This window comes from Hypanus sabinus, chromosome 6 (genome assembly GCF_030144855.1).
Source record: "Hypanus sabinus isolate sHypSab1 chromosome 6, sHypSab1.hap1, whole genome shotgun sequence".
In the NCBI taxonomy this organism is placed as follows: domain Eukaryota; kingdom Metazoa; phylum Chordata; class Chondrichthyes; order Myliobatiformes; family Dasyatidae; genus Hypanus; species Hypanus sabinus.
In genome coordinates, this window is record NC_082711.1 from 4,076,270 (window position 1) to 4,097,495 (window position 21,226).

General features: G+C 52.3%; 1 protein-coding gene across 5 annotated transcripts in view; it reads right to left on the reverse strand.

Annotated features, from left to right (window-relative positions):
- Positions 1-21,226, reverse strand: part of LOC132395250 (alanine aminotransferase 2-like) — a 115,887-nt gene that overhangs the window by 63,992 nt on the left and 30,669 nt on the right. For all 5 annotated transcript variants that reach the window (XM_059971571.1, XM_059971574.1, XM_059971570.1 and 2 more), the window contains one exon: positions 5,736-5,844. In XM_059971571.1, coding sequence (XP_059827554.1) covers positions 5,736-5,844 — 109 coding nt within the window. The remainder of the gene's footprint in view (positions 1-5,735; positions 5,845-21,226) is intronic.

Here is a 21,226-nt window from a genome sequence, read left to right on the forward strand (position 1 = left end):
GATTCAGCAGGATGCTGCCTGGGTTAGGGAGGGTGTAGAGGAGATTCAGCAGGATGCAACCTGGGTTAGGGAGGGTGCAGAGGAGATTCAGCAGGATGCAACCTTGGTTAGGGAGGGTGCAGAGGAGATTCAGCAGGATGCAACCTGGGTTAGGGAGGGTGCAGAGGAGATTCACCAGGATGCTGCCTGGGTTAAGGAGGGTGCAGAGGAGATTCAGCAGGATGCAACCTGGGTTAGGGAGGGTGCAGAGGAGATTTACTAGGATGCTGCCTGGATTAGAGAGGGTGCAGAGGAGATTCACCAGGATGCTGCCTGGATTAGAGAGGGTGCAGAGGAGATTCACCAGGATGCTGCCTGGATTAGAGAGGGTGCAGAGGAGATTCACCAGGACTCTGCCTGGATTAGAGAGGGTGCAGAGGAGATTCACCAGGATGCTGCCTGGATTAGAGAGGGTGCAGAGGAGATTCACCAGGATGCTGCCTGGATTAGAGAGGGTGCAGAGGAGATTCACCAGGATGCTGCCTGGATTAGAGAGGGTGCAGAGGAGATTCACCAGGACGCTGCCTGGATTAGAGATGGTGCAGAGGAGATTCACCAGGATGCAAACTGAGTTAGGGAGGGTGTAGAGGAGATTCACCAGGATGCTGCCTGGGTTAGGGAGGGTGCAGAGGAGATTCACCAGGATGCTGCCTGGGTTAGGGAGGGTGCAGAGGAGATTCACCAGGATGCTGCCTGGATTAGAGAGGGTGCAGAGGAGATTCAGCAGGATGCTGCCTGGATTAGAGAGGGTGCAGAGGAGATTCAGCAGGATGCTGCCTGGATTAGAGAGGGTGCAGAGGAGATTCACCAGGACGCTGCCTGGATTAGAGAGGGTGTAGAGGAGATTCACCAGGACGCTGCCTGGATTAGAGAGGGTGCAGAGGAGATTCAGCAGGATGCTGCCTGGGTTAGGGAGGGTGTAGAGGAGATTCACCAGGATGCAACCTGGGTTAGGGAGGGTGCAGAGGAGATTCAGCAGGATGCAACCTGGGTTAGGGAGGGTGCAGAGGAGATTCAGCAGGATGCAACCTGGGTTAGGGAGGGTGCAGAGGAGATTCAGCAGGATGCAACCTGGGTTAGGGAGGGTGCAGAGGAGATTCACCAGGATGCTGCCTGGGTTAGGGAGGGTGCAGAGGAGATTCAGCAGGATGCAACCTGGGTTAGGGAGGGTGCAGAGGAGATTCAGCAGGATGCAACCTGGGTTAGGGAGGGTGTAGAGGAGATTCACCAGGATGCAACCTGGATTAGGGAGGGTGTAGAGGAGATTCAGCTGGATGCAACCTGGATTAGAGAGGGTGCAGAGGAGATTCACCAGGATGCTGCCTGGATTAGAGAGGGTGCAGAGGAGATTCAGCAGGATGCTGCCTGGATTAGAGAGGGTGCAGAGGAGATTCACCAGGATGCTGCCTGGATTAGAGAGGGTGCAGAGGAGATTCAGCAGGATGCTGCCTGGGTTAGGGAGGGTGTAGAGGAGATTCACCAGGATGCTGCCTGGGTTAGGGAGGGTGCAGAGGAGATTCAGCAGGATGCAACCCTGGGTTAGGGAGGGTGCAGAGGAGATTCAGCAGGATGCAACCTGGGTTAGGGAGGGTGCAGAGGAGATTCAGCAGGATGCAACCTGGGTTAGGGAGGGTGCAGAGGAGATTCACCAGGATGCTGCCTGGGTTAGGGAGGGTGCAGAGGAGATTCAGCAGGATGCTGCCTGGATTAGAGAGGGTGCAGAGGAGATTCAGCAGGATGCAACCTGGATTAGAGAGGGTGCAGAGGAGATTCACCAGGATGCAACCTGGGTTAGGGAGGGTGCAGAGGAGATTCCCCAGGATGCTGCCTGGATTAGAGAGGGTGCAGAGGAGATTCAGCAGGATGCTGCCTGGATTAGAAAGGGTGCAGAGGAGATTCACCAGGGTGCTGCCTGGATTAGAGAAGTTGCAGAGGAGATTCACCAGGATGCTGCCTGGATTAGAGAGGGTGCAGAGGAGATTCAGCAGGATGCTGCCTGGATTAGAAAGGGTGCAGAGGAGATTCAGCAGGATGCTGCCTGGATCAGAGAGGGTGCAGAGGAGATTCACCAGGGTGCTGCCTGGATTAGAGAAGGTGCAGAGGAGATTCACCAGGATGCTGCCTGGATTAGAGAGGGTGCAGAGGAGATTCAGCAGGATGCTGCCTGGATTAGAGAGGGTGCAGAGGAGATTCAGCAGGATGCTGCCTGGATTAGAGAGGGTGCAGAGGAGATTCAGCAGGATGCTGCCTGGATCAGAGAGGGTGCAGAGGAGATTCACCAGGGTGCTGCCTGGATTAGAGAAGGTGCAGAGGAGATTCAGCAGGATGCTGCCTGGATTAGAGAGGGTGCAGAGGAGATTCAGCAGGATGCTGCCTGGGTTAGAGAGGGTGCAGAGGAGATTCACCAGGGTGCTGCCTGGATTAGAGAAGGTGCAGAGGAGATTCAGCAGGATGCTGCCTGGATTAGAGAGGGTGCAGAGGAGATTCAGCAGGATGCTGCCTGGATTAGAGAGGGTGCAGAGGAGATTCAGCAGGATGCTGCCTGGATTAGAGAGGGTGCAGAGGAGATTCAGCAGGATGCTGCCTGGATTAGAGAGGGTGCAGAGGAGATTCACCAGGATGCTGCCTGGGTTAGGGAGCATTTCTTATGAGAATAGTTTGAGTGAGCTGGAGCTTTTCAGTTAGGAGCGAAGGAGGAAGAGAGGGGACTTGTACCAGATGAGAAGAGCCACAGACTGAGTGGACAGCCAGAGACTTTTCTCCAGGGTGGAAATGGCTAATACATGGGGCATAATTTTAAAATGATTGGGAGTAAGTATAGGAGTCATGTCCGAGATGGTTTCTATTCACAGGAAGTGGTGGGTGGAGGCAGACACGTTGTGGACAGTCAAAAAGCTCTTAGTTAGGCGCATGGATGATAGAAAAAACTAGAGGGCTCTGTGGGAGGGAAGGGTTAGATTGATCTTAGAGTAGGTTAAAGGGTCGGAACAGCATTGTGGGCTGAATGTGGTATGCTCCTTCTTTTATTTTCTATGGGCAAATGAACTACCTTGCATGGGCATCTTGGTCTGCATGGACCAGTTGAGCCAAGGGCCTGTGTCTGTGCCGGGGGGAGTCTGTAAGAATGGAGAGAGGGGCAGGGGGTCTCTCACTACTGGGCCGGTGCATGGAACAACCCCCTTCCCCAGTCAGCATGGTTTCCTCAAAGGATGATTGTGCCTGACAAATCTGTTGGAATTCCTTAAAGACATAACAAGCAGGATAGACAAAGGAGATGCAGTAGACATGGTGTACTTGGACTTTCAGAAGCCCTTTGACAAGGTGCCACACATGAAGCTGCTTAACAAGCTACGAGCCCATGGTATTACAGGAAAGATTCTAGCATGGATAAAGCTGTGGCTGATTGGCAGGAGGCAAAAAGTGGGAATAAAGGGAGCCTTTTCTGGTTGGCTGCCAGTGACTAGTGGTGTTCCATAGGGATCTGAGTTGGGACAGATTCTTTTTACATCATATGTCAATGATTTGGATGATAGAATTGATGGCTTGGTTGTAAAGTTTATAGACAATCTGAAGATAGGTGGAGGGGCAGGTAGTTTTGAGGAAGTAGAGAGGCAACAGAAGGACTGAGACAGATTAGAAGAGTGGACAAAGAACTGGCAGGTGGAATACAGTGTCGGGAAGTGTATGGTCGTGCACTTTGGTAAAGAAAGTGAAAGAATTAACTTTTCTAATTGGAGAGAAAATACACAAAACTGAGGTGCAAAGGGATTTGGAGTCCTTGTGCAGGATTCCCAAAAGGTTAATTTGCAGGTTGAGTCTGGGGTGAGGGAGGCAAATGTGATGTTGGCATTCATTTCAAGAGGACTAGAATACAAGAAACAAGGATGTAATGTTGAGTCTTTATAAAGCACTGGTGAGGCCTCACTTGGAGTATTGTAAATAGTTTGGGGCCTCTTATCTTGGAATTATCTTCTCAATCCTGATTGAGAAGTTGCAGAACCTGGGCCTCTGTATCTCCCTCTGCAATTGGATCCTCGATTTCCTAACCATAAGACCGCAATCTGTGCGGATTGGTGATAACATATCCTCCTCGCTGATGATCATCACTGGCACACCTCAGGGGTGTGTGCTTAGCCCACTGCTCTACTCTCTATATACACATGACTGTGTGGCCAGGCATAGCTCAAATACCATCTATAAATTTACTGACAATACAACCATTGCTGGTAAAATCTCAGGTGGTGATGAAAGTGCATACAGGAGTGAGATATGCTCTTTTGAGCTGATTGTGGACTTCAGGAAGGGTAAGATGAAGGAACACATACCAATCCTCATAGAGGGATCAGAAGTGGAGGGAGTGAGCAGCTTCAAGTTCCTGGGTGTCAAGATCTCTGAGGATCTAACCTGGTCCCAACATATCGATGTAGATATAAAGAAGGCAAGACAGTGGCTATACTTCATTAGGAGTTTGAAGAGATTTGGCATGTCAACAAATGCACTCAAAAACTTCTATAGATGTACCGTGGAGAGCACTCTGACAGGCTGCATCACTGTCTGGTATGGCGGGGAGAGGGGGTGCTACTGCCCACGTCCGAAAGAAGCTGCAGTAGGTTGTAAATCTAGTCAGCTCCATCTAGCCTACAAATTACCCAGAACATCTTTGGGGAGCAGTGTCTCAGAAAGGCAGCGTCCATTATTAAGGACCTCCAGCACCCAGGGCATGCCCTTTTCTCACTGTTACCATCAGGTAGGAGGTACAGGAGCCTGAAGGCACACACTCAGCGATTCAGGAACAGCTTCTTCCCCTCTGCCATCCGATTCCTAAATGGACATTGAATCTTATGGAGAGCGTTTGAAGTTCTTGGCCTGTATTCACTGGAATAATAAGGAGTGACCTCTTGAAATCTATCAAATGGTGAAAGTCCTTGATAAAGCGGATGTGGAGAAGATGCTTCCTTCAGTGAGAGAGTCTAAGACCATAGGCCACAGCCTCAGAATAGAGGGGCTTCCTTTTAGAACAGAAATGAGGAGGAGGGTGGTGAATCTGTGGAATTCTTTGCCACAGGCAGTTGTGGAGGCCAAGACTTTATGTGTATTTAAGGCAGACGTTTATAGATTCTTGATTGGTCAGGGCATGAAGGGATACGGGGAGAAGGCAGGAGATTGGGGCTGAGAGGGAAAAATGGATCAGCCGTGATGAAATGGCCAAGCAGACTCAGTGACCTAATGTAGCTCCTAAATCTGATGGTCTTTTGGTAGTTCACCCAGACTCTCCTGTCAACCAATGTCTCTTCCATCACCCTGGCCTGCCCTGCTCATCATCTCCTCCATCCCAAGCCATTCATTTGTGCCCCCTCTACCCAGCACACAGCTTCATTGCCACCCAGCCAATAACCCTGTTCTACATCCTTCCCTCCCACTACCCCCCATTCCATCTCCCTACTCCCTATGCTGCCCCTCTCCTTACCCTCCCTACCTACCCCCACCCTCATCATGCCCCCCCGCCCCTCGTCACCCCTCTTTGGTCCCTCTCCTTCCCCATGCTTTCCACCTGCTCCTGTTCCTGCCCTCAGCACTCCTCCCATCCCCCCTCTCTCTCCCTGCCTCTGTTCCCTGCCATCTCTATTCCCCCCACCCTCCACCTCCTCCTTCCCCCCTCTCCCTCCCCCACCATTGCAGCCCTTCCCGATACCCACCGATGCTGTTGTAAGCGCAGTTGGCCAGGATGCTTCGAGCTCTCTGCTTGACATCGCTGGGCAGTTTTGGATCATTGAGTAGCGGGGGGTAAGTACAGGCCGCAGACACCTACGGTAAGCAGAGGACAGTGAGGTCCCCATCCCTCCCTACCTGTTTCCACAATCAACGCACTCCACTCCCACCCCACTCGGCAGCACAGACCACACTGGCAATATCCTGAGCATCTTTTAGCTCCGTATGTAGGGAAGGATGTGCTGGCTCCGGGAGGGTTCCAAAGGAGGTGCACAGAAATTACCCTGGGATTGAAAGGGTTAACGTGTGAGGTACGTTTAATGGCTGTGGGCCTGTACTCACTGAAGTTCAGAAGGGTGAAGCTGGAGGGAATCCTGCTTGAAAGGTACCGGATTCTGAAATACCTGAATGTGTTGGACATGGGGAGGATGTTTTCTGTGGTTGGGGAGTCTAGGACCAGAGGGCAGCCTCAGAACAGAGGGACATTCCTTCAGAAGAAAGATGAGGAACAACTTCATTAGCCAGAGATTTGTTGCCACAGAGGGTGGTGGAGTCTAAGCTCGCACCTCATTGTCTGCCTGCACTGCTCTTCCACTGCCACCATGATACTTTATTCTGCATTCTGTTACCGTGCCCTCGTCACAATCTGTCTGAACAGTATGACAACCATGAACCAATTTCCCAAACGAAGCAGAGCTCTTCTGGATTGTACTGCGGTACCAGCCCCTGTCTTGCACAGAGGGTGGTGAGCACATGGTCCGACCAGCCAGAAAAGTGGTAGAGGCAGCTACATTAACAACATATAAAGTTCAAGGTAAATTTATTAACAAAGTACCTGTATGTCACCATTTACAACCCTGAGATTCTCCTGCTGACATACTCAACAAATCTACAGAATAATAACATAACAGAATCAAAGAAAGACCATATTTACTTGGGCATTCAACCAGTGTATAAAAGACAACAAAATCTGCTCATCGCCTCCCTCTGATGCTCCTCCCCCGCCCTTTTCTTTCTTCCATGACCTTCTCTCCTCTCCTATCAGACTGCCCCTTCTCCTATCAGACTGCCCCTTCTCCTATCAGACTGCTCCGTATCTCTCTCACCAATCAACTTACCAGCTCTGTACTTCACCCCTCGCCCTCCCGGTTTCACCTATCATCTTGTGGTTCTCCCTAACCTCCCCCCACCTTTTCAATCTACACCTCAGCCTTTTTTTCCAGTTTTGCCAAAGGGTCTTGGCCCGAAATGTCTACTGTACTCTCTTTTCATAGATGCTGCCTGGCCTGCTGAGTTCCTCCAGCATTGCGTGGGTGCTGCTGGGATTTCCAGCGTCTGCAGATGTTCTCTTCTTTCCTATCCGTGTCCACCTTACCCTGCAAGTGTCTTTTATGCAAGGAGCAAGAAGGCTGCGAGTGAACTACTGATTTTTCGGAGCAAAGAGAGGTTTTTACAACTCGGGTTAAAGAGAGGCGAGACTGCGCAGGCACGTGACATCAGCCAGTAGAGCGCAAACAGTTTAAAAATAAGACAGCCATATCCAGCGGGCAGAGGAGTGAGAGGGAGCAGAGTGGTAGGGCTTTGGCTCAACGGGCTGAGGCAATAACAGGATGAGGCGAGGTAGGAAGTATGTGTGTGAGGCTGGTTTTCTGTGCTCGGTGTCAGACGTGGGGGGGTCCTGGAGTCTCTCAGCCTCCTGGACAGCCATATCTGCACCCGGTGCACCAAGCTGCAGCTCCTGAGGGACCGAGTTAGGGAACTGGAGCTGCAGCTCGATGACCTTCGCCTGGTCAGGGAGAGAGAGGAGGTGATAGAGAGGAGTTACAGGCAGGTGGTCACACCGGGACTACGGGAGACAGACAAGTGGGTCACAGTCAGGAGGGGGAAGGGGAAGAGTCAGGGACTAGAGAGTACCCCTGTGGCTGTACCCCTTGACAGTAAGTACTCCTGTTTGAGTACTGTTGGGGGGATCGGCCCGCCTGGGGGAAGTGACAGTGGCCGTGCCTCTGGCACAGATTCCGGCCCTGTGGCTCAGAAGGGTAGGGAAAGGAAGAGGAAGGCATTAGTGATAGGAGACTCTATACTTGGGGGTCAGACAGGCGAAAGAAACTCGGATGGTAGTTTGCCTCCCAGGTGCCAGGATCCGGGATGTTTCTGATTGCGTCCAAGATATCCTGCAGTGGGAGGGAGAACAGCCAGAGGTCGTGGTACATATTGGTACCAATGACATAGGTAGGAAAAGGGAAGAGGTCCTGAGAAAAGACTATAGGGAGTTAGGAAGGAAGTTGAGAAGCAGAACCACAAAGGTAGTAATCTCGGGATTACTGCCTGTGCCACGCGGCAGTGAGAATAGGAATAGAATGAGGTGGAGGATAAATGCCTGGCTGAGGGATTGGAGCAGAGGGCAGGGATTCAGATTCCTGGATCATTGGGACCTCTTTTGGGGCAGGTGTGACCTGTACAAAAAGGACGGGTTGCACTTGAATCCCAGGGGGACTAGTACCCTGGCGTGGAGGTTTGTTAAGGTTAGTGGGGAGAGTTTAAACTAGAATTGTTGGGGGGTGGGAACCAAACTGGGGAAGAGGAGGTTGGTTCACAAATAGAGAAAGCTTGGAGACAGTGTGTGAGGGAGGATAGGCAGGAGATAGAGAAGGGATGATAGAGATAGATAGATAGATCTGTTAGATAGAGCTCTTATAGGGATCAAGGGATATGGGGAAAGGGCAGGAATGGGGTACTGATTGTGTATGATCAGCCATGATCTCAGAATGGCGGTGCTGGCTAGAAGGGCCGAATGGCCTACTCCTGCACCTACTGTCTATTGTCTATTGTCTATTGACGAAGGTTTGAGATGTGTCTATTTTAATGCAAGGAGTGTTGTGAACAAAGCAGATGAGCTTAGATTGCGAATCAGTACTTGGAGATATGATGTGGTGGCCATTACAGAGACTCGGATGGCTCAGGGACAGGATTGGTTACTTCAAGTTCCGGGTTTTAGATGTTTCAGAAAGGGCAGGGAGGGGGGCAAAAGAGGTGGGGGCATGGCACTGTTGATCAGAGATAGTGTCACGCAGAAAAGCTGGACGTCATGGAGGGATTGTCTACAGAGTCTCTGTTGGTGGAGATGAGGAACAGGAAGGGGTCAGTAACTTTACTGGGTCTTTTTTATAGGCCGCCCAATAGTAACAGGGATATTGAGGAACAGATAGGGAAACTGATCCAGGAAAGGTGTAATAATAACAGAGTAGTCGTGATGGGAGATTTTAATTTCCCAAATATTGATTAACATCTCCCTAGAACAAGGGGTTTAGATGGGGTGGGGCTTGTTAGATGTGTTCAGGAAGGTTTCTTGACACAGTATGTAGATAAGCCTACAAGAGGAAAGGCTGTACTTGATTTGGTATTGGGAAATGAACCTGGTCAGGTCTCAGATCTCTTAGTGGGAGAGCATTTTGGAGATAATGATCATAATTCTATCTCCTTTACAATAGCATTGGAGAGAGATAGGCACAGACAAATTAGGGAAATGTTTAATTGGAGAAAGGGGAATTATGAGGCTATCAGGCAGAAAATTGGAGGCTTAAATTGGAAAAATGGTCTCAGGGAAAAGTACAGAAGAAATGTGGCAAATATTCAGTGGATATTTGTGTGGAGTTCTGTATAGGTACGTTCCAATGAGATAGGGAAGTTATGGTAGGGCACAGGAACTGTGGTGTACAAAGGCTGTAATAAATCTAGTCAAGAAGAAAAGAAAAGCTTACAAAAGGTTCAGAGAGCTAGGTAAAGTTAGAGATCTGAAGATTATAAGCCTACTAAGGAGGAGCTTAAGAAGGAAATTAGGAGAGCCAGAAGGGGCCATGAGAAGGCCTTGGTGGGCAGAATTAAGGAAAACACCAAGGTATTCTACAAGTATGTGAATAGCAAGAGGATAAGATGTGAAAGAATAGGACCTATCAAGTGTGACAGCGGGAAAGTGTGTATGGAACTGGAGGAAACAGCAGAGGTACTTAATGAATACTTCAATATTCACTATGGAAAAGGATCTTGGTGATTGTTGTGATGACTTGCAGCGGACTGAAAAGCTTGAGTATGTAGATATTAAGAAAGAGGATGTGCTGGAGCTTTTGGAAAGCATCAAGTTGGATAAGTCATCGGGCCCGGATGAGATGTACCCGAGGCTACTGTGGGAGGTGAGGGAAGAGATTGCTGAGCCTCTGGTGATGATCTTGGCATCATCAATGGGGATGGGAGAGGTTCCAGAGGATTGGAGGGTTGCAAATGTTGTTCCTTTATTCAAGAAAGGGAGTAGAGATAGCCCAGGAAATTATAGACCAGTGAGTCTTACTTCGGTGATGGTAAGTTGATGGAGAAGATCCTGAGAGGCAGGATTTATGAACATTTGGAAAGGTATAATATGATTAGAAATAATCAGTGTGGCTTTGTCAAGGGCAGGTCATGCCTTCCGAGCCTGATTGCATTTTTTGAGGACATGTCTAAACACATTGATGAAGGAAGAGCAGTAGATGTAGTGTATATGGATTTAAGCAAGGCTTTTTATAAGGTACCCCATGCAAGGCTTATTGAGAATCTAAGGAGGCATGGGATCCAAGAGGACATTGCTTTGTGGATCCAGAACTGGCTTGCCCACAGAATGCAAAGAGTGGTTGTAGACGGGTTATATTCTGCATGAAGGTTGGTGACCAGTGGTGTGCCTCAGGGATCTGTTCTGGGACCTTTACTCTTTCTGATTTTATGAATGACCTGGAAGAGGAAGTGGAGTGATGAGTTAGTAATTTTGCTAATGACACAAATGTCGGGAGTGTTGTGGATAGTGTGGAGGGCTGTCAGAGGTTACAGCGGGACATTGATAGGATGCAAAACTGGGCTGAGAAGTGGCAGATGGAGTTCAACCCAGATAAATGTGAGGTGGTTCATTTTGGTAGGTCAAATATGATGGCAGAATATAGTATTAATGGTAAGACTCTTGGCAGTGTGGAGGATCAGAGGGATCTTGGGGTTTGAGTCCATAGGACGCTCAAAGAAGCTGCACAGGTTGACTCTGTGGTTAAGAAGGCGTACGGTGTATTGGCCTTTATCAATCGTGGAATTGAATTTAGGAGCTGAGAGGTAATGTTGCAGCTATATAGAACCTTGGTCAGACCCCACTTGGAGTACTGTGCTCCGTTCTGGTCACCTCACTACAGGAAGGATGTGGAAGCCATAGAAAGGGTGCAGAGGAGATTTACAAGGATGTTGCCTGGATTGGGGAGCACGCCTTATGAGAATAGGTTGAGTGAACTCGGCCTTTTCTCCTTGAAGTGATGGAGGATGAGAGGTGACCTGACAGAGGAGTACAAGATGAACTATGTGCCTGTCGGGACACGGCCCTGCTGACTGCTCCTGTGGCTCCTCCCACAGCCCCCTGTATAAAGGCGATTGAGGCCTGAGCCCGGCCTCAGTCTCCAGGACCTTGTATGATAGACACTCACTCCTGGTTCCTTCTTCCAGTCAATAAAAGCCGATATCTCGCCTACGTCTCAGAGTGAGTTATTGATGGTGCATCAATTTTATTGACTGGAAGTTTTAAAACATGGAACCCGTTTTGCGTCCGGACCGGTTGGATTTGGACCCTCAAGACCCTGACGCAGCTCTCGCTTTTGAACACTGGCTTGCATGCTTCCAATCGTACTTGGCGGAGCTTCGTGCGACTGAACCCGCCGTTATGCACAGAATCCTACTCTCGAGGGTCTCCTCCAAAGTTTACTCCTTTATCCGGGACCTGCCGACCTACGAAGGGGCACTGGACGCCCTCAAACGACAGTACCTGCGGCCGGTGAACACCGTCTACGCAAGACATCGCTTAGCTACCCGGCAACAGCGGCCTGGCGAATCATGCGCTGAGTTTCTCCGAGCACTACAGACACTCGTCCGAGCTTGTGACTGCAAGACGCTCACGGCAGAACAGCATGCGGAGCTGCTGGTGCGAGACGCCTTTGTGACGGGACTGAGGTCAGTGTACATGCGCCAGCGGCTGCTGGAGAACTTGGATCTTACCTTAAGCTCGGCGATAGAGATGGCCAACGCTCTAGAAGCTGCGCGGCATAACGCCGACGCTGTCCAGTCGCGCGATTCCCCGCCGGTTTCGTGGACGCCTCAGACCCCGCCACCGCCGGCTCCCGGGAGCGAATTCGCCAACGCCGCCGCCAGTCGCCATTCCACGAGCTCCCCGACCCAGACCACGGCTGTGGCCCGTAAGAAACTCGTGCTTTGTTATTTCTGTGGCCAAAAGAAACATCCTCGACGACGCTGTCCAGCGCGAGAAGCGACCTGCTCCAGCTGCGGAAAGCGGGGCCACTTCGCCAAGGTCTGTAAGTCTCAACCTCGAGCGGAGTGCAGCGCTGCGGGTGAAACGTGGGGGCCGCCATCTTGCATGCCGGGATGTGGGCGGCCATCTTTGTCGACGTCAGCACGCCCCGCCCCCGATCCTCGGATGCTGACCGGGTACCCCGGATGTGAGCGGCCATCTTTGTCGGCGTCAGCATGCCCCGCCCCCGACCCTCCGATGCTGACCGGGTACCCCGACGGCGATCCAACTCTGGCCACTGTGACTCTCGACCAAAGCGCCCCACACCAGCTTGCAAGATCCATGATGGACATCCAGGTGGAGGGGCATTGGACTGGATGCCTGTTTGACACGGGCAGCACTGGGAGTTTTATTCACCCGGACACAGTGCAACGCTGCGGACTTGCAACGCGGCCGGTCAGTCGGAGGTTCCATTTGGCCTCTGGGTCGCAGTCCGCAGACATCCGGGCGGGTTGTGTAGCGACTTTGGTGGTGCAAGGCACAGTATATCGGGACTTTGAACTGCTGGTCATGCCTAATCTGTGTGCACCTGTGCTATTGGGGCTGGACTTCCAGAGCCATCTCGAAAGTGTGACTATGGTATACGACGGGCCCCTCCCACCACTCACTGTCAAGAATCCTCAGTTTTGTGGGACTTCTTCACATACCCCGCTACTGACCACACACACACACGGACACACACATCCCATCCAGAACCAGGCCAACAGCTGCGCTACCGACACTTGCAGCCTCTCCACTCTCAAGATCCCTCCCCCACCGCTGTTCGCCAACCTGACCCCCGACTGTAAACCTGTGGCAACCAAAAGCAGGAGGTACAGCGCGGGGGACCGGGCCTTCATTCAGTCGGAGGTTCAGCGGCTGCTCAGGGAGGGGATCATTGAGCCGAGCACAAGCCCTTGGAGGGCCCAGGTGGTTGTTGTTCGGACTGGGCAGAAAAATAGGATGGTGGTGGACTATAGTCAAACCATCAATAGGTTTACGCAGCTTGACGCATACCCCCTACCCCGCATCGCGGATATGGTCAACCAGATTGCTCAGTATAAGGTGTACTCGACAATAGATCTGAAATCCGCTTATCACCAGCTCCCCATCTGCCCAGAGGACCGCCCCTACACCGCCTTCGAGGCGGGCGGCCGGCTCTATCACTTCCTGCGCGTCCCTTTCGGTGTCACGAATGGTGTCTCTGTCTTCCAGAGGGAAATGGACCGGATGGTGGACCAGTACCAACTGCAGGCCACATTTCCCTATCTGGATAACATCACCATCTGTGGTCATGACAGGCCAGATCACGACGCCAACCTCCAACGGTTTCTCCAAGTGGCCGCAGCTCTGAACCTTACTTATAACAGGGACAAGTGTGTTTTTGGTACCACCCGCCTTGCTATACTTGGGTATGTCGTGGAAAACGGGGTTATTGGGCCTGATCCCGAACGTATGCGCCCCCTGTTAGAGCTCCCTCTTCCCACCACTCTCAAGGCCCTCAGACGGTGCCTGGGGTTTTTTTCCTATTACGCCCAATGGGTCCCCCATTACGCAGACAAGGCTCGCCCCCTGGTCAAGTCTACCTCGTTTCCCCTCTCTGCTGAGGCCTGCGCGGCCTTCAACTGCATTAAAGCGGACATTGCCAAAGCTACGATGCATGCAGTGGACGAGACCGCTCCCTTCCAAGTGGAGTGTGATGCCTCCGATTTCGCTCTGGCTGCTACCCTTAATCAGGAAGGCAGACCAGTAGCATTCTTTTCTCGCACCCTCCAAGGCTCTGAAATTCGGCACTCCGCGGTGGAGAAAGAAGCCCAGGCCATAGTGGAGGCTGTTAGGCACTGGAGGCACTATCTTGCTGGCAAAAGATTCACTGTGCTGACCGACCAGCGCTCGGTTGCGTTCCTGTTCAGCAACCAACAGCGGGGCAAGATCAAAAATGATAAGATTTTGCGGTGGAGGATAGAACTCTCCACCTACACCTATGATATCCTGTACCGGCCTGGCAGACTCAATGAGCCCCCTGATGCCCTATCCCGGGGAACATGTGCTAGCACACAGCTCGACCAGCTGTACGCCCTTCATGCACAACTTTGCCATCCGGGGGTCACCCGATTTTACCATTTTGTGAAAGCTCGGAACCTGCCGTACTCCCTGGAGGACATCAGGACGATGACCAGGGACTGCCAAATTTGTGCCGAGTGCAAACCGCACTTCTACTGTCCTGACACGGCACAACTTGTCAAGGCCACCCGCCCTTTTGAACGCCTGTGTGTTGACTTTAAGGGCCCCCTTCCCTCCACTGACCGCAATGTCTATTTTCTCAGTGTTATTGACGAGTTCTCACGGTTCCCCTTTGCCATCCCCTGCCCCGACACCACTGCCACGTCCGTCATAAAAGCCCTGCGCCAGCTCTTCACTCTGTTCGGGTATCCCTGCTATATCCACAGTGATAGAGGGTCCTCCTTTATGAGTGAGGAGCTGCGCCAGTACTTGCTAGCTAGGGGCATTGCTACCAGTCGGACCACGAGTTATAATCCCCGGGGTAATGGCCAGGTAGAGTGGGAGAATGCCACAGTGTGGAAGGCCACACTTTTAGCCCTTAAGTCCAAAGGGTTGCCGGTCTCTCGATGGCAGGAGGTCCTCCCTGAGGCACTGCACTCTATCCGCTCTCTGTTATGTACGTCCACCAATGCCACCCCTCATGAACGCCTATTCTCTTTTCCCAGGAAGTCTGTCACTGGGACCACCCTACCAGTTTGGCTGACGTCCCCGGGGCCAGTGCTGCTCCGGAAACATGTGAGGAGCAATAAATACTTCCCGCTGGTGGAGAGGGTTCACCTTCTCCATGCGAACCCCCAGTATGCTTACGTGGTCTTGCCTGATGGGCGGGAGGACACGGTCTCCATCCGCGACCTGGCACCCGCAGGTGCAGCAGACCACTACCCTGAAGGCTCTCCGGTAACTGTGAACCCTGCACCAGAGGTGACACCGTACTCACCAGGCCCTACACAGACTCCTCACGACACTTGTATACCGGGCGTTTCGTACGCATTTATACCAGGCGCCTCGCACATGCATGAGGGATCACCGGCGCCTAGTGGGCAAGAACACGCGCAACCCCCGTCCCCTGTGCAATCGCCAATGTTGCCGGCACCTATGCGGTCACAGCCGGTGCTACGTAGATCGCAGCGACAGATTCGACCGCCTGATCGGCTTGACTTGTAAGAACCTTCGCTACATGAGGACTTTTTCAAACGAAGGGGGGGTGAATGTGGTGAACTATGTGCCTGTCGGGACACGCCCCTGCTGACTGCTCCTGTGGCTCCTCCCACAGGCCCCTGTATAAAGGAGACCTGCGGCCTGAAGATCGGCCTCAGTCTCCAGGACCTTGTATGATAGACACTCACTCCTGGTTCCTTCTTCCAGTCAATAAAAGCCGATATCTTGCCTACGTCTCAGTGTGAGTTATTGATGGTGCATCAGTCGCCTGGATTGGGGAGCATGCTTTATGAGAATAGATTGAGTGAACTCGGCCTTTTCTCCTTGGAGCGATGGAGGATGAGAGGTGACCTGACAGAGGTGTATAAGATGATGAGAGGCATTGATTGTGTGGATAGTCAGAGGCTTTTTCCCAGGGCTGAAATGGTTGCCACAAAAAGACACAGGTTTAAGGTGCTGGGGGGTAGGTACAGAGGAGATGTCAGGGTAAGTTTTTTACTCAGAGAGTGGTGGGTGCATGGAATGGGCTGCTGGAAACGATGGTGGATGTGATAGGGTCTTTTAAGAGGCTTTTAGATGGAGCTTAGTAAAATAGAGGGCAAAAGGTAAGCCTAGTAATGTCTAAGGTGGGGACATGTTCGGCACAACTTTGTGGGCTGAAGGGCCTGTATTGTGCTGTAGGATTTCTATGTTTCTTTGCACTGAGGTTGGAGGTCGTGGGTTAAGTGTGAAGGATGTCAATGATTACATGACCTCATTCTTGGGACTGTGATTGGCAGAACCCAAATCGATACATAGAGGTGCCAGAAAAGGGCCAGTAACATCACACACCCTGCTCACAGACTGTTTGTCCAGGTCCCATCAGGGAGGAGCTACATAGAATCCAGACAAGGTCCACCAGATTGCAGTGAGGCTGATCAGCACCTCCTCTCAGCAACACCCCACAACTTCACTATTTCCAATCAGTCAGTGCACGTATGGCCTAGTGTCACTCATGGACATACAATCAGACTCGGTATGTACTGTTTGCCATTGTGTGTGTTTATATTTATTTTGTGTCTGTGCTTTTGTTATTGTCAGTGTGTTAAGCTTGTGTTTTTTGTGTTGCATCAAATCCAGAGTAACAATTATTTTGTTCTCTTTACACTTGCATATTGGAAATGACTTTAAACAATCTTGAATGATTACAGTAAATTCCTCTTCTTCAGCCCAGTGGCCAGCAAGAGCAGCTCGGCTCAGTCCCCTCTCCTCCGGCAAAGGTTCATTTCCACTTTCACCACATGACTTGATACATCTTTTCTCTTTGGAGCTTCTGGGTTTTTACAGGATGGGGCTGCTAGCCCCATACCCAACCCTCCTCCTTTTGCAGCTGGGAATGAGGAGTTGGAGTTAAATTTCAACTCCATGTTGGAGTTAAGCTTGTCTCTGTGCCTGTACTCGAACTCTCTATAGCTGGCTGAGGATGTGGGTTTGGAAGGTGCTGTCAAAGGAGCATTGGAGCATTTCTATTCCCCATGGGTGAAGATACCCTGGAAGAGCAGGCATGCAGTGACAAACTGCTGTACGCGTTCCTTACCGCCAGCTGAAACTGCCCAGTAACATGGAAATCGGTTTACTCTTTTCATAAGTGTGCTCCCCTCCGAACCACAGGAACCTTTCCACACCACCACAACTTCAGAGACTGAATCGATTTATTATCGTTAGGTGTACTGAAGGACAGCTCTGTCAGACCATTTCATTACTGTACATCAGTACATTGAGCTAGTTGGAAGGAAGATAATAGCAGAATGCAGAATGAAATACAGAGAGTGCATGCTGGACCTCCCCCCTTCTCCCCCTGCGCTTTGGGCAGAACATAGCAAAGCCCGGAAACACATCCCCCTCAGGCTCAAGGACAGCTTCTACCCCTCTGTTATCAGACTACTGAATATCTACTCGAGAGGTGGAATCTCGACCTCTTGTGAAAGGGATGCTGTCTGGACGTGAGGAACTGAGTTTTAGGGAAAGGCTGAATAGGTTAGGACTTTAAGACCAAAGAAGAATGAGGGGAGATTTGATAGAGATGTGCAAAATTATGAGGGGTATCGATAGGGTAAATGCAAGCAGGCTTTTTCCACTGAGGTTGGGTGGGACTACAACCCGAGGGTGAAAGGTGAAAAGTTTAAGGTAACATGAGGAGGGTGGTGAGATTGTGGGACAGGCTGCCAGTAGAAGTGGTGGAAGCGATTTTAATTTCAGTATTTGAGAGAAGTTTGGATTGGTAGATGGGTGGGAGAGGTTTGGGGGTCCTGGTCCAGGAGAAGGGCAGTGGGACTAAGCAGGAAAACAGGACAGCATGGACGAGACTGGGGGGAGAGCCTGTTTCTCTGCCGTTGTGTAAAATGTGACTCGATGACAATCTACCTCATTATGATCTGGCACTTTTTCGTATACCTGCACTGCACTTCTCTGTAGCTGCTACTCTTTAGAGAAGAACAGCAAAGAAACAGGCCCTTTGTTCCATCTAGTCCATGGTGAAAGCATTTAAACTGCCTACTCCCATCGACCTGCATTGGCTCCATACCCCAATGATCCATGTACCTTCCCAAATCCTCTTAAACATTGAAATCGAGCTCGCATGCACTGCTTGTACAGGCAGCTCGTTCCACACTCTCCCCAACCTCTGAGTGAAGCTCGTTCCACACTCTCCCCACCCTCTGAGTGAAGCTCGTTCCACAATCTCACCCTCTGAGTGATGCTCGTTCCACACTCTCACCCTCTGAGTGAAGCTCGTTCCACACTCTCACCCCCCTCTGAGTGAAGCTTGTTCCACACTCTCCCCACCCTCTGAGTGAAGCTCGTTCCACATCCTCCCCACCCTCTGAGTGAAGCTCGTTCCACACTCTCCCCACCCTCTGACGGCAGCTCGTTCCACACTCTCCCCACCCTCTGAGGGCAGCTCGTTCCACACTCTCCCCACCCTCTGAGGGCAGCTCGTACCACACTCTCCCCACCCTCTGAGTGAAGCTCGTTCCACACTCTCCCCACCCTCTGAGGGCAGCTCGTTCCACACTCTCCCCACCCTCTGAGTGAAGCTCGTTCCACACTCTCACCCTCTGAGTGAAGCTCATTCCACACTCCCCCCTCTGAGTGAAGCTTGTTCCACAGTCTCCCCACCCTCTGAAGGCAGCTCGTTCCACACTCTCCCCACCCTCTGAGTGAAGCTCGTTCCACACTCTCCCCACCCTCTGAGTGAAGCTCGTTCCACACTCTCACCCTCTGAGTGAAGCTCATTCCACACTCCCACCCTCTGTGAAGCTCGTTCCACACTCTCACCCTCTGAGTGAAGCTCATTCCACATTCTCCCCATCCTCTGAGTGAAGCTCGTTCCACACACTCCCCAACCTCTGAGTGAAGCTCGTTCCACACTCTCCCCACCCTCTGAGTGAAGCTCGTTCCACAATCTCACCCTCTGAGTGATGCGCGTTCCACACTCTCACCCTCTGAGTGAAGCTCGTTCCACACTCTCACCCCCCTCTGAGTGAAGCTTGTTCCACACTCTCCCCACCCTCTGAGTGAAGCTCGTTCCACACTCTCCCCACCCTCTGACGGCAGCTCGTTCCACACTCTCCCCACCCTCTGAGGGCAGCTCGTTCCACACTCTCCCCACCCTCTGAGGGCAGCTCGTACCACACTCTCCCCACCCTCTGAGTGAAGCTCGTTCCACACTCTCCCCGCCCTCTGAGGGCAGCTCGTTCCACACTCTCCCCACCCTCTGAGTGAAGCTCGTTCCACACTCTCACCCTCTGAGTGAAGCTCATTCCACACTCCCCCCTCTGAGTGAAGCTTGTTCCACAGTCTCCCCACCCTCTGAAGGTAGCTCGTTCCACACTCTCCCCACCCTCTGAGTGAAGCTCGTTCCACACTCTCCCCACCCTCTGAGTGAAGCTCGTTCCACACTCTCACCCTCTGAGTGAAGCTCATTCCACACTCCCACCCTCTGAGTGAAGCTCGTTCCACACTCTCACCCTCTGAGTGAAGCTCATTCCACATTCTCCCCATCCTCTGAGTGAAGCTCGTTCCACACACTCCCCACCCTCTGAATGAAGCTCGTTCCACACTCTCCCCACCCTCTGACTGAAGCTCGTTCCACATCCTCCCCACCCTCTGAGTGAAGCTCGTTCCACACTCTCCCCACCCTCAGAGGGCAGCTCGTTCCACACTCTCCCCACCCTCTGAGTGAAGCTCGTTCCACACACGCCCCACCCTCTGACTGAAGCTCGTTCCACATCCTCCCCACCCTCTGAGTGAGGCTCGTTCCACACTCTCCCCACCCTCTGAGGGCAGCTCGTTCCACACTCTCCCCACCCTCTGACTGAAGCTCGTTCCACATCCTCCCCACCCTCTGAGTGAAGCTCGTTCCACACTCTCATCACCCTCTGAGGGCAGCTCGTTCCACACTCTCCCCACCCTCTGACTGAAGCTCGTTCCACATCCTCCCCACCCTCTGAGTGAAGCTCGTTCCACACTCTCCCCACCCTCTGAGGGCAGCTCGTTCCACACTCTCCCCACCCTCTGACTGAAGCTCGTTCCACATCCTCCCCACCCTCTGAGTGAAGCTCGTTCCACACTCTCCCCACCCTCTGAGAGCAGCTCGTTCCGCACTCTCCCCACCCTCTGAGTGAAGCTCGTTACACACTCTCCCCACCCTCTGAGTGAAGCTCGTTCCACACTCTCCCCACCCTCTGAGGGCAGCTCGTTCCGCACTCTCCCCACCCTCTGAGTGAAGCTCGTTCCACACTCTCCCCACCCTCTGAGTGAAGCTCGTTCCACACACTCCCCACCCTCTGAGGGCAGCTCGTTCCACACTTTCACCCTCTGAGTGAAGCTCGTTCCACACTCTCCCCACCCTCAGAGGGCAGCTCGTTCCACCCTCTCACCCTCTGAGTGCAGCTCGTTCCACACTCTCACCCTCTGAGGGCAGCTCGTTCCACACTCTCCCCACCATCTGAGTGAAGCTCGTTCAACACTCTCCCCACCCTCTGAGGGCAGCTCGTTCCACACTCTCCCCACCCTCTGAGGGAAGCTCGTTCCACCCTCTCACCCTCTGAGTGCAGCTCGTTCCACACTCTCACCCTCTGAGGGCAGCTCGTTCCACACTCTCCCCACCATCTGAGTGAAGCTCGTTCAACACTCTCCCCACCCTCTGAGGGCAGCTCGTTCCACATTCTCCCCACCCTCTGAGGGCAGCTCGTTCCACACTCTCCCCACCCTCTGAGTGAAGCTCGTTGCGCACTCTCACCCTCTGAGTGAAGCTCGTTCCACACTCTCCCCACCCTCTGAGAGCAGCTCGTTCCGCACTCTCACCCTCTGAGTGAAGCTCGTTCCACACTCACCCCAACCTCTGAGGGCAGCTCGTTCCACACTCTCCCCACCCTCTGAGTGAAGCTCGTTCCACACTCTCACCCTCTGAGGGCAGCTCGTTCCACACTCTCCCCACCCTCTGAGTGAAGCTCGTTCCACACACTCCCCACCCTCTGAGGGCAGCTCGTTCCACACTCTCACCCTCTGAGGGCAGCTCGTTCCACACTCTCCCCACCCTCTGAGTAAAGCTCGTTCCACACACTCACCCTCTGAGTGAAGCTCATTCCACACTCTCCCCACCCTCTGAGGGCAGCTCGTTCCACACTCTCCCCACCCTCAGAGTGAAGCTCATTCCACACTCTCCCCACCCTCTGAGGGCAGCTCGTTCCACACTCTCCCCACCCTCTGACGGCAGCTCGTTCCACACTCTCCCCACCCTCTGAGTGAAGCTCGTTCCACACTCTCCCCACCCTCTGACGGCAACTCGTTCCACACTCTCACCCTTTGAGTAAAGCTCGTTCCACACTCTCCCCACCCTCTGAGTGAAGCTCGTTCCACACACTCACCCTC